This window comes from Geotrypetes seraphini, chromosome 2, assembly GCF_902459505.1.
Source record: "Geotrypetes seraphini chromosome 2, aGeoSer1.1, whole genome shotgun sequence".
NCBI lineage: Eukaryota > Metazoa > Chordata > Amphibia > Gymnophiona > Dermophiidae > Geotrypetes > Geotrypetes seraphini.
The window spans coordinates 289,333,668-289,346,487 of NC_047085.1; the positions used below are offsets into that span (position 1 = coordinate 289,333,668).

A 12,820-nucleotide genomic window follows, 5' to 3' on the forward strand; every position below is an offset into this window, starting at 1 on the left:
CTCGGTATTTGGACCCATGTTCTTCAACATATTCATAAACGATCTGGAAATGGGTACAAGTGAGGTGATTAAATTTGCAGACGATAAGAAGTTATTCAGAGTAGTGAAGACGCAGGAGGATTGTGAAGATCTACAACGCGACTTAACCACGCTCGAGAAATGGGCAGCGACATGGCAAATAAGGTTCAACTTGGATAAGTGTAATGTAATGCATGTCGGTATCAAAAATCCCATACGCGAATACAAGATGTCCGGGGCGGTACTTGGAGAGACCCTCAGGAAAGAGACCTGGGAGTACTGGTCAACAAGTCAATGAAGCCGTCTGCGCAATGCGCAGCGGAAGCAAAAAGGGCGAATAGAATGCTAGGAATGATTAAGAAAGGGATCACGAACAGATCGGAGAAGGTTTATCATGTCGCTATACCGAGCTATGGTATGCCCTCACCTGGAATCCTGCGTCCAGCACTGGTCGCCGTACATGAAGAAGGACACGGTACTATTTGAAAGGGTCCAGAGAAGAGCGACTAAAATGGTTAAGGGGTTAGAGGAGTTGCCGTATAGTGAGAGATTAGGGAAGCTGGGCCTGTTCTCCCTTGAAGAGAGGAGACTAAGAGGAGACATGATCGAAACATTTAAGATAATGAAGGGAATAGACTTAGTAGATAAAGACAGGTTGTTCACCCTCTCCAAGGTAGAGAGAACGAGAGGGCACTCTCTGAAATTAAAAGGGGATAGATTCCGTACGAACGTAAGGAAGTTCTTCTTCACCCAGAGAGTGGTGGAGAACTGGAATGCTCTTCCGGAGTCTGTTATAAGGGAAAACACGCTCCAGGGATTCAAGGCAAGATTGGACAAGTTCCTGCTGAACCGGAACGAACACAGGTAGGGCTGGTCTTGGTTAGGGCACAGGTCTTTGACCTGGGGTCCGCCGCGTGAGCGGACTGCTGGGTGCGATGGACCACTGGTCTGACCCAGCAGCAGCAAGTCTTATATTCATCCCTTTCTAGTTAGCTTGGAAGTCACCCATTAGTGAGAATATGCTACCTGCGTGTCCTGGGATAAAGCAGTTACTTACTGTAACAGGTGTTATCCAGGGACAGCAGGCAGATATTCTCACAACCCAACCACCTCCCCAAGTTGGCTTCTTAGCTGGCTTATCTTAATTGAGGGACTGCGTGCCTACGTTGGGTGAGAAGGCACTCGCGCATGCGCAGTGCGGGCTAATTGCGAACTTTCTAAGCTTAAAGTTGCGATTCATTTTTCAAGTGTCCGTATCGGAGCTCTGTCAGTGATGTCACCCATTAGTGAGAATATCTGCCTGCTGTCCCTGGATAACACCTGTTATGGTAAGTAACTGTGCTATCAGGGGTGTCAAACTCAAATCACATAAGGGGCTGAAATCTAAAAGACAGGTTAAGTTGTGGGCCAAAGTTTTTTTTTTATTAAGATACATAGTCTTAGTAGAAGTATAGGGATACAACCTCTCCAACCCCATGCTGGCTCTGTTGTATAAACAAAATAAATAAAAAGACTTTTCCTCTCTCTTTTAGGTCCTAGTTCACGCTTGCTGTCTAATACCAGCTCTGACAGGATACACATTTCAAATCTGACATACTGTAATCACAAAATATAAAATAAAATTATTTTTTCTACCTTTTGTTGTCTGGTCATTTTGCTTTTCCATCATCTTGGTCCCAGTTTATCTTTCTGTTTTTTGTCTCTTTTACTAATTTTCTTTCCTGTGTCTGCTGTCCATTTTTTCTCCTCTTTTCTCTTGTTCAATTCCTTCCTTAAGCCTGTTTCCAACATATTGCTTTTTCCCATTCAGCTTTCTTAACTTTGTCTTTTCTTATTTGCCTCTATCCACTCAAATCTTGCCCTCTTTCTCACCCTTTTTAAATTTTCAGCTATCTCTCAATTCTCCATTTCCTCTCAGTCCCTAGCTTTCCCATTTCCCATCTCACTCCTTTTCCAGCCTCCTATTACTCCCAATTACCACATCTCTCCTCCTCTCTCCCCTTGGTCTAACATTTTGCTCCCTCTCTTTTCTGTTGTTCTTCCCTTCCCCCTTGATGCTGAACAATGAGATGTAAGGAAAAAAAAGAGATGCTGCATCTCTCTCTCCCTTCCATCCCTAGATCCAACTTCTTTCCCTTTCTCTTCTTAACTTCCCCCCATCCCATCTCTCCCCCTGTCTGCCTCCCTCCCCACAGGTCCACCATTTCTCCCTTCCCAACAGTTCTCCCTTCAAGTATCTCTTTCCCTCTTCGTCCAAACCACCTCAGGTCCAACTGCTCTCCCTTCATCTCTTTCTCTCTCTTTCATCACAGCCCAGCATGTGTTCTCTCCCATGCCGGTCCAATGTCGTTGTCAAGCTGAAAAATCTGCCGTAATCAGCAGTAATTCAGCAACATTGTCCACGGCTCCCTTTTCTGCTTTCCATCTGCCGTGCTCTGTCTCCAGTGACGCACAACTTCCAGTTTCCGACTGGGTGGACCATGGCAGACTGAAAGTAGGAAGGAAAGTTACGGACAACATTGCTGCTGATGCCGGCAAATTTTTCATCATGATGGCAACATTGGACCGGTGCGGGAAGGATGACATGCTGAGCTGTGAGAAGGGGAAGTTTGGGGCACTGTCGCGGGCCACATAAAACGGCCAGGCGTGCTGGATTTGGCTCGCGGGCCTTGTGTTTAATACCTGTGCCTTTGATGCTCTTATTTTCTGTATATAGTATGGGGCTCATAATCAAAACTTAAATACGTCTAAAAACCCAACCAAGTCAACACTTGGATGATCTAAAAGACAGGTTGTCCAAGTGCCGATAATCGAAACGGCTTTTCCAGGGACATTTTTAAGCCTCTGAATCCTGCTGTGCACCCAAAGCTGAAAGGTGCATTTTTGGAGGAGTGATTCGGACGGGATGTGGGCCGACCTAGAATTAGTTGTTCTGCAGGGATAATCGAATGTTTGACAAGACTGCCTAGGCGAAAACGATGTAAAGACAGGTATAAGTGCCCAAAAGATATTGAAAGTGACCAGATAACCACTGCAGAGACAAAGTAAAAACCCACACACACTCCCCCGTGTTCACTGACCCCATCACAACCCCACAAAGTTCATATCTGCCTCTGGAACATCAGCACCTGGCATAGGAAAGCCTAGAAGAGCTGCACAGAGGTAGCTTAAGTAGTCTGGGAAGTGGGCTAATGAACCATAGAGAGGAGGACACAGGCCCATGAGCCACTCTAACCACTACATTCATGGTGGAAAATGTGAGCCCACTAAAACCCTACTGTACTGCCATATAGTTGCCACCTGCAGCCATAAAGGCTATTGGGGTTGTAGACAGGTGGGTATAGTGGTTTTGGGGGACTCATTATAACCTATAAGGGAGTTCTGTTGAGATGTCTATGGCACCCTTTTTCTGAAGTTCACAGCAGTGCCCTGTAAGGTGTCCCACTGCTTTGTTGCCATGTCTGGGTGGCCAGTCCATCACAATGCTGGCCTCTCCCATGTCCAAAAGGTCTTGTTCTGGGCATTTGGGACTTGGACAAATTTTTGGTTGAGAATGTGGTATAAAGATAGACGTTGGTTTGGACTGGTTTAAAAGAAAAAAAGTTATCAGGTAAGACCAAATTTTGCCATGTCAAACTGCACAGTTAGGATTCTTTACTGCTCATCATAACTTTAATCAGATCAACAAGAGACTTATCCAAAGGGTTATGTACAGAAGCTTATAAGAACACTACAGGGTTCCTGGGTTGGCCAGAAATTTGATAGGTTTTAGAGAATGACATGGTGAATGTTACCCGCAGCTAGCCATGGGTAACCCGCTGAAATGGGGAGAAAACAAAACTGGTCGCCGCGGGTATGGGGATAAGGCCATTCACCGCCTCTTGGAGCGCTGAATGGCCTTCCCTTCTCAGCCCTCCTCGCAATTGTACACTTGCTCCCTCCGGCCAGCGGCAAAAAAACCCTCAAACAAACCCATCCGGGCATCTCTTCCCTTCATCTAGCCACTTCCTTCTCTTTCCCCTCACCTTCGTGGGCGCTCTTCAGAATTTTCTCTTCTTTCTGAGGTGTCCAGATGTAAACTATTCTCATAAATCACTCGCTTGACTGCCCAAAGCTTCTCCTCTGACGCACTTCCTGTTTGCATAAGAGGAGAAACTTTGGGGCAGTCGCACGGGACTTGTAAGAATGTTGCAGCGTCCAGACACCCAGAAAAAAAAAAAGTCTAAAGAGCGCCCACAAAGGTGAGAGAAAGGGAGGAAGGTGGCCCGATGAAGGGAAGAGGTTGGTGCTGAAGGGAAGTGGAGGGAGAGAGGAACAGAAGCTGAAAGTGGAGAGAGAGAGGGAGCAGACTTTAGAAAGAAGTGGGGAGAAGAGAAAGGGGAGCAGATGCTGGATGAGAGGGGAACAGACACTGGATGGAAGAGGATAGAGAGGGAAGAAGAATTTAGAAGGAAGTGGAGAGTAGAGAGCGATCATATAGTGGATGTAAGGAGGGGATAAAGAAAAAGAGCACATGCTGGATTGGGTTAAGAGGATAGATTTAGTGAGATACTGGAAGGGGTGAGGGAAAGAGGTGTCAAACTGTAGGTAGACTGAGGAAGGGAAGAGAAGTCCTGTGTAGGGAAAGCCCAGGTGAAGACCTCTTGAGAACTCCCCAAAGTAGCAGAAACAGGCCAATACAACTAAAACCTAAAATGGTTGCTGAAAAAGTAAAATGGCTGAAAATACACTCTGACTAAAAACTGTCAACTCTGAGAGACACTGTTGCTTGCACTTCTGCTTTCCTGAGAAGAAACAGGTCAAATAGAAGACACAGCTGGAAAGAAAACCAATTCTAGTTAAAAAGGGATCTTGCCCCCCAAGTTAGCAAGGTCAGCTGCTAGAAGTTTCACAAGAATAAAGGATGTTGATGGAAGACTTCGCTATGATGCTGACGGGATGCTTCGCAAGAATAGAGATGTGAAAACTTAAGTGAGCTAACCACAGTGCTAAAAAGCCGTTGGGCCCAGGCACTCAAGGGAGGGACTCTGTTATATTAACAGGACAATTACTGGGAAAGAGAATGGATGTAGATAGAAAAAGGCGTGACACACAGTATCACTCAGATGAGTTAACCAATCAATAGATTAATAAATTAGATAATGAATATGATTAGCCAATGAAACTGTTAAATGTAACATGCACCAAGGTGGGCCAGAGCTGTCAGAATCATAAAAGAGAGCTTCTTGGACCATAGTTTCAGAACTCATCGGAAGTTCTCTGTCAGCCTGGCCAGCCTGGTGTATGCTCTATTACTCTGTATGCTGAATGGTTTGTTCCAGTAAGCTATTGCTGTTTGATTATTAAATTCATATTATTTGAACCAGCATAAAGAGAGTCGAGTGGTCTGCCGGTGGAGGCCGTAATAGCCGGCTCTTCAAGACACAATGAAAGGGAAATTGAGGACTGGAAAGTAAGTAGACAAGGTAGAAAACAAATTGAGAAGGAAGTGCAGAAAAGGAAGGGAAAGGGAGAGGAGAGAGAGATACCAGAGCATTGGGGAAGGGGAGGAGACAGATACCAGATCTGAAGGGAGGAAAGGAGGATAAAGATGCTAAAAACCACCTGGGAGAGGGAGTGAGAGATGGAAGGGGAAGAAGATAGAGATGCCAGATCATGGGAGAGCAATGGAAAGAAGATGGGTGCCAGTCCAATGTGGGAAGAGAGAGATGGAAGGGAGAGACAAACAGTTTGTGGTAGAGCCATAGAAATAGAGCAGATGCCATAAGGAAGAGGCAGAGAGAAGGCAGACAGTGGATGGAAAGAAGAGAATGACTAGAAGATGAGGAAAGCAGAAACTAGACAACAAAGGTAGAAAAAAAAAATTATATTTATTTTCTTTGCTTTAGGATAAAGTAGTATTGCTTTAGGATAAAGTAGCAATGTAACTGTGTCCAGTATAAAACTATTTGAGGCTTGTGTGAATGGAATCAGATGGTTTTGCGGGGACAGGGACCGAGTTCACGAGGATGGGGAGGAGACGGGGACAAACTTTTTCCCTGTGTCATTTTCTAATAGGTATTCTTCAACAGATCTTATCTACAATGGAAGACAGTTCAGTTTTTTCTTTATTAAGAGAGATTCACATTTTAAAATAAGATTTAAATAAATTTTGTACATTTTTTGTAAGTGTAAGTAAATCTGCTTTGATGCTGTATTAAACACTTCATAGCTACATTTATCTATTGCAGACAGATGTTACTGGTGCATATGACACTATTCCGCTTGAAAAACTTGAAGATGTGCTATCAAATATCATTGACCCAAAGGAAGAGGAAAGATATTGCATCCGTCGTTATGCTACCATCTGGAGACATTCAAATGGACACATTCGAAAATCTTTTAAAACACACGTATGATGAGCTATTTTGTACAGATAGTTCTATGTTGCCATAATAGCTGAATAATTAGAAAAATAAATATCAATGACATCCTCTAGCGTACCGGGGGTGGGGGAGGGCAGTATGGGTTGTTTACCATGGGTGCAGGCAGTAGGAGGGTGTGTGTGTAGAGCAGTCGCAGAGCTGTAGTCCACATGCTTGCAGCTGATAGTTCTTCCGGTCCCCCACCACCTCTGACTTTAGTTTCCTATTCCGGGGTAGGGGACTGGCAGCGCCCATGGCTGCACTCGTGGACTTTGACCCTATGGCTACTCCGTTCTCCCCCCCCCATAATTTCTTTGAGGATTGTGCTCCTCCCTGGGTAGTTGCAAAGCCAGGTATGCCACCGCTAACATCAGTAATTTATGTGAAGTGACCATAGCATTTTGTGGCTGTGGCTTTTAGTTGAAAAGCAAAAAACCAAAGAGATATATTGCAGAAACGATGTACTAGATGACAAGTCTTTATTTCAAATAATAACTGTTATAAAAATGTGGTGCATCTATGTGATGAAGGAACAGAGACCTGACAGTCCATGTTTCGACTAACACATCTGCCTCAGGAGTCCAGTGGGTTCCTGAGAGGGTTAATACAAACGCCATACAAATGAACCGGAACTTACGGTGAAGCATAAGTGCCTAGAGGGGCAACACAAACAACGTACAAATGAACCAGAACTTGCAGTGAAGCATAGGTGCCTGGATGAGCTGCTTGTCAACGGGTGGCAGATAGACAAAGTGGCAGCCAACCCGTTGATACGCAGCTCATCCAGGCACCTATGCTTCACTGCGCGTTCCTGTTTATTTGTACGTTGTTTGTGTTGCCCTCTCAGGAACTCATTGGATTCCTGAGGCAGATGTGCTAGTCGAAACACAGACTGTGTCGGGTCCCTGTTCCTTCATCACATAGGTGTACCACATTTTTACAGCGGTTATTGTTTAAAATAAAGATTTGTCATCTAGTACAGTGTTCTTCAACCTTTTGACACCTATGGACTGGCGGAAATAAAATAATTATTTTCTGGACTGGCGGTTGAAGAACACTGGGCTAAGTCATGAGCCAGACCCTGCCCAATCTCCGCCCCAGACTCCTCCCCCATAATAGTACTAATTGTAACACTATTTTTTCCATTCATTTTTCATATACACACCCACACACAATATAATCTTATTAACTACACATAATGGTTAACCACAAAATTAAACTACACAAAGCACACAGTATGCTTCTCAACATTCATTCCTACCAGAAAACAGATATCCCCATGCAAAAACAGAGCTAAAATCTAAATGTACTAATATATACAAACAAAACCCTAAGATTCAAGACTGTATGTAGTACAACCCCAGAGAAAAAGAAACAAATGCATTTCTTCCTGAACAGTGCAAAATACAGACAGCAGACGTAAATTCTCAAAATTAACACAATTCAATCACTAAATTTAAAACTAAAATCATTCCCCCTACCTTTGTTGTCTCCCTCCATGCTGTGCCTTACCTTCTGTCCTGCTTCCGCTTGACCATTTTATGCCGCCCCCGATGTTATGTTCGGGCCAGCTCTCTCTTCCTCAGTGCTGCAGTGCACAAAGACGCGGGCAGCGTGTCCCATGCCTCATCTGGAAGCCTTCCCCCTGACTCTTGCCACTGCCCTACTATCTTGCTAGCTGTACCTACACAAGTTCTGCCACCCTAAGTGGACATCTGTGTATGTCATGGGCTTATCTTACTTGCCACTATTATAACTGGTCACCTTGGGGGTGGGGAGAGAAGTGAAGGACTCAAGAAGAGGAGGGGTAAAGTGGTGGACCAGAAGGGAAAGAGGTAAGAAACAGAAAAGTGATTGCCTCAAGAGGATGGGGGGAGATATGATGGATCCAAAGGGTGGGGGCGGGAGGAAAGAAAGAGAGAAATGATGGTCCTGAAGATGGAGGGGAGGGAGAAAGATGTTGAGCCACAGGGGCAGTGATAGAAAGAGATGTTGATGTCACACAGAGGGAAGATCCAACAGCAAAAAACCTCCCAAACCCCAAGAAAAAGGAACTAGACAAGGGAGAGAGACAAAAGCAGAGACGGCTCAACTACATTCACCAACCTATCAATAAATTAAACGGAAGAGCCCTCAGTAACACAGCCACCCACCGGAAAACCAGTGGAAAAGGCTGTCACATGGCTTGCACCCAAACGAGTGTTAACTGTGAAACATCCCCGGGCTCTACTCCGTATTTTTTATAATAAAGTGCACCCAACAGTGCTAAGTGTGAAAAAAGATAAACATAAATCAAAAAAACACACTTTACCATTCACTACGATTGTCTCTGCCCCTTGTCCAGGGGGCCAAAAACGTCCAAGTCCAGCCAAGCAAAAAACAACAGGAAGTACTTAGCTTCTCCGTGAAGACAAACAGCCAGCAAAGATATTCTTCGTCCAACGGGACTCCGTTCCGGGGGTGCACAACCCCTTCTTCAGGAACAGTTGGGCTGCGCTGTGACCATCCAAATCATCCGGCACAGCAAGGATTGACAATGTGCCGGATGATTTGGATGGTCACAGCGCAGCCCAGCTGTTCCTGAAGAAGGGGGTGTGCACCCCCGAAATGGAGTCCCGTTGGACAAAGAATATCTTTGCTGGCTGTTTGTCTTCACGGAGAAGCTAAGTACTTCCTGTTGTTTTTTGCTTGGCTGGACTTGGACGTTTTTGGCCCCCTGGACAAGGGGCAGAGACAATCGTAGTGAATGGTAAAGTGTGTTTTTTTGATTTATGTTTATCTTTTTTCACACTTAGCACTGTTGGGTGCACTTTATTATAAAAAATACGGAGTAGAGCCCGGGGATGTTTCACAGTTAACACTCGTTTGGGTGCAAGCCATGTGACTGCCTTTTCCACTGGTTTTCCGGTGGGTGGCTGTGTTACTGAGGGCTCTTCCGTTTAATTTATTGATAGGTTGGTGAATGTAGTTGAGCCGTCTCTGCTTTTGTCTCTCTCCCTTGTCTAGTTCCTTTTTCTTGGGGTTTGGGAGGTTTTTTGCTGTTGGATTTGTCTATTTACCTTCCAATTTTTTCGGGTTTTTCTGACTTCTTTACACAGAGGGAAGAAACATGCAGATGTCAGCTACAAGGTGTGGTGGGGGGCATAAAATGAGGATGGAGAGAATAAGAGGGAGGGGAGAAACTGAAAATGAGAGAATCATGGAGAGGTCTGAGGAATTCACACTGTCTTTTTTTTTTTTTCTGTCTCTCTCTCTCAAGATCTCTCTCACTCTCACTCTCTCACTATTGCTTTTCTGCCGAAGGTAGTTTTGGCTTTTCATGTTAATCAGGAATTGCGTTTGCCTGCCTTTCAACTTAAGGAGTCTATCAAGGCCAAAGACAAAACTCTCTTATTACTGCTGCAAGCACTCTATAGCTTCTGGGAATTTGGTCTCTGACTCAGTACCCTTAGACCTAAACTACCCCCTTCTTTAATAAAGGCAAATTATATCCTTTAAGCCAGTGATTCCCAACCCTGTCCTGGAGGAACACCAGGCAAATCGGGTTTTCAGGCTAGCCCTAAAGAATATGCATGAGAGAGATTTGCATATGATGGAAGTGATAGGCATGCAAATTTGCTTCATGCATATTCATTAGGGCTAGCCTGAAAACCCAATTGGCCTGGTGTTCCTCCAGGACAGGGTTGGGAACCACTGCTTTAAGCTACTGCCTTTCTGAAATATTTTTTAGTTCTTTGCCTACTCCATAGGCTTTATTTTATGGCAAATTCAACCAGTTCAAATAATTCTTTGTAGCACCAACAGTGAACCATCAATTTTCCGGACCTCGTTTATCCGGAATTCAGATTTACTGGACCTCAAAATTGTCACCATGCACTTCCGGGCAAGAAGGCCGAGCACTCGCACTGTCTCTCAAACAGCCCTTTCCGGCAGCGAATTAAGCCAAAGTGCAGTAATGGATAAAAACCAAAAACACTCAAACTTGAATATAAAACAAATGTTGGATCTCATCAAGAAAGTGAAATCGGGCGTATCTGTGGATCGAGTTTGTGAGGAATATGGTGCCAAAAAACAAATGGTATCGGACATTCGCAAAGCAAAAGAAAAGCTGAAAAAAATTTGCTTTGTCCAGTGATGTGGATTCTAACACTTGCTTGAGAAAAATCTTAAAATGGCACAAGAATCTTCCCTGGAAGAGGCTGTAATAAAGTGGTACATTCAACAACATTCTTGTGTGGGAGTGGAATTGCAATCTATAGTAAAGACATTAACTAACACAAGAACATTGAAATAAAAATTAGTGATGGGTGGTTGTGGAGATAAGAACATAAGAAATGGCTTCGCCGGATCAGACTCTAGGTCCATCCAGTCCGGCGACCCGCACCCGCGGAGGCCAAGCCAGGTGTTCGCTGCTGAGAAACCTTGTTTACTCGTATCCCCCAATGTGATTTGCAAGAAGGTGTGCATCCAACTTGCTCTTGAATCCCAGAATGTTGGTCTCCATCACGACCTCCTCAGGGAGAGCGTTCCAAGCGTCCACCACTCGTTGTGCGAAACAGAATTTCCTAATATTTGTCCTGGAACTGGTGCCCCTCAGTTTCAGTCCATGACCTCTTGTCCGAGTCACATTTGACAATGTGAATAATGATGTTTCTTGCTCTATTTTGTCAAATCCTTTTAGTATTTTAAAAGTCTCTATCATGTCTCCTCGCAGTCTTCTCTTCTCGAGGGTGAACAATCCCAGTTTTCCGAGGCGTTCTTTGTAGCTCAAATTCTCAATACCTTTAACTAGTTTCGTGGCTCGCCTTTGCACCCTCTCCAGTAGGGTTATATCCTTCTTTAGGTAGGGAGACCAGTGTTGGACACAGTACTCCAAGTGTGGTCTGACCATTGCTCTGTAAAGCGGCATTATGATGTCCGCTGATCTACTCGTGATTCCCTTCTTTATCATGCCCAACATCCTGTTTGCTTTCTTTGCCGCCGCTGCGCATTGAGCCGACGGCTTCAGGGTCCTGTCTATCAGTACCCCCAAGTCCCTTTCTTGTTCGGTCTTGCCCAGTGTCACACCTAACATTTTATATTCATGTTCCTTGTTTTTCTTACCCAGGTGCATCACTTTGCATTTTTCTATGTTAAACTTCATCTGCCACTTTTCTGCCCATTTCTCTAGCTGGTTCAAATCTCTCTGAAGTTCTTCTCTGTCCTTTTGTGACCCAACTACCCGACATAGTTTTTTGTCATCTGCAAACTTGATTAAATTACTTGTTGTTTCATCTTCTAGGTCGTTTATGAAGATATTGAACAAGATGGGCCCAAGAACCGATCCCTGGGGTACACCGCTCGTCACCTCTTCCCAGTCCGAGAACTTCCCATTTATGCCCACTCTCTGCAATCTGTTTTCCAACCATTTGCCTATCCATCTTAGTATATCTTCTTCTATTCCATGGCTTTGTAGTTTCTTCAGAAGCCTTGCGTGGGGAACCTTGTCGAACGCTTTCTGGAAGTCCAAGTATATTATATCCACCAGTTCACCGCTATCAATTTGTTTGTTCACCTCCTCAAAAAATTGAAGTAAATTAGTCAAACATGACTTCCCTTTCCTAAAGCCGTGTTGGCTAGCTCTCATCAGGTCGTGATTTTCCAGGTGTTGCTCTATGCTATCCTTTATTAGTGCTTCAACCATCTTCCCAGGAACCGACGTAAGACTCACAGGTCTATAGTTGCCCGGTTCTCCTCTCGATCCTTTTTTAAAGATTGGGATGACATTCGCTATCCTCCAGTCGTCTGGTATTTGCCCGGTTTTAATTGACAAGTTAGCTAGGGATTGTAATAGTTCTCCGATTTCTATCTTAAGCTCCTTTAGCACTCTCGGTGAATTCCATCTGGTCCAGGGGATTTATCACTTCTCAATTTGTCGATCTGATAATATATCATGTTCAAATCCACATTTACTGTGGTGAGGCTATCCTCTATTTCTCCCTTGAATGCTCTCCCTGTTTCTGGCATTGATGCAGTGTCCTCTTCGATAAAGACAGACGCAAAGAATGAGTTTAGCCTATCCGCAATCTGTTTGTCTTCCTTGATGCACCCTTTTCTTCCTTGGTCGTCGAGAGGGCCCACTGCCTCCTTAGCTGTTTTTTTCCCTTTTATGTATCTAAAAAAGGGATTGAAGTTTTTGGCTTCTTGCGTTATCTTTTTCTCATAGGCTTTATTGGCGTCTCTTACCGCCTTGTGACACTTCTTCTGGTCGACCTTGTGACTGTTCCAGGCCTCCGTTGTGTGTTCACGTTTCCATTTTTTAAGAGTTCCTCTTATCCCATACTGCATTCTTCACCTCTTTAGTTAGCCAAGCTGGTTCTCCTTTGTTTTTATTTCTCCTTCCTTTGGATATCTGTGGA

General features: G+C 44.4%; 1 protein-coding gene across 1 annotated transcript in view; it reads left to right on the top strand.

Moving 5' to 3' along the window:
* The window catches only part of TERT (telomerase reverse transcriptase), a 183,359-nt gene that overhangs the window by 110,049 nt on the left and 60,490 nt on the right, over positions 1-12,820 (top strand). The window contains exon 6 of the mRNA XM_033929798.1: positions 6,249-6,410. Within this exon, the coding sequence (XP_033785689.1) occupies positions 6,249-6,410 (162 nt within the window). The remainder of the gene's footprint in view (positions 1-6,248; positions 6,411-12,820) is intronic.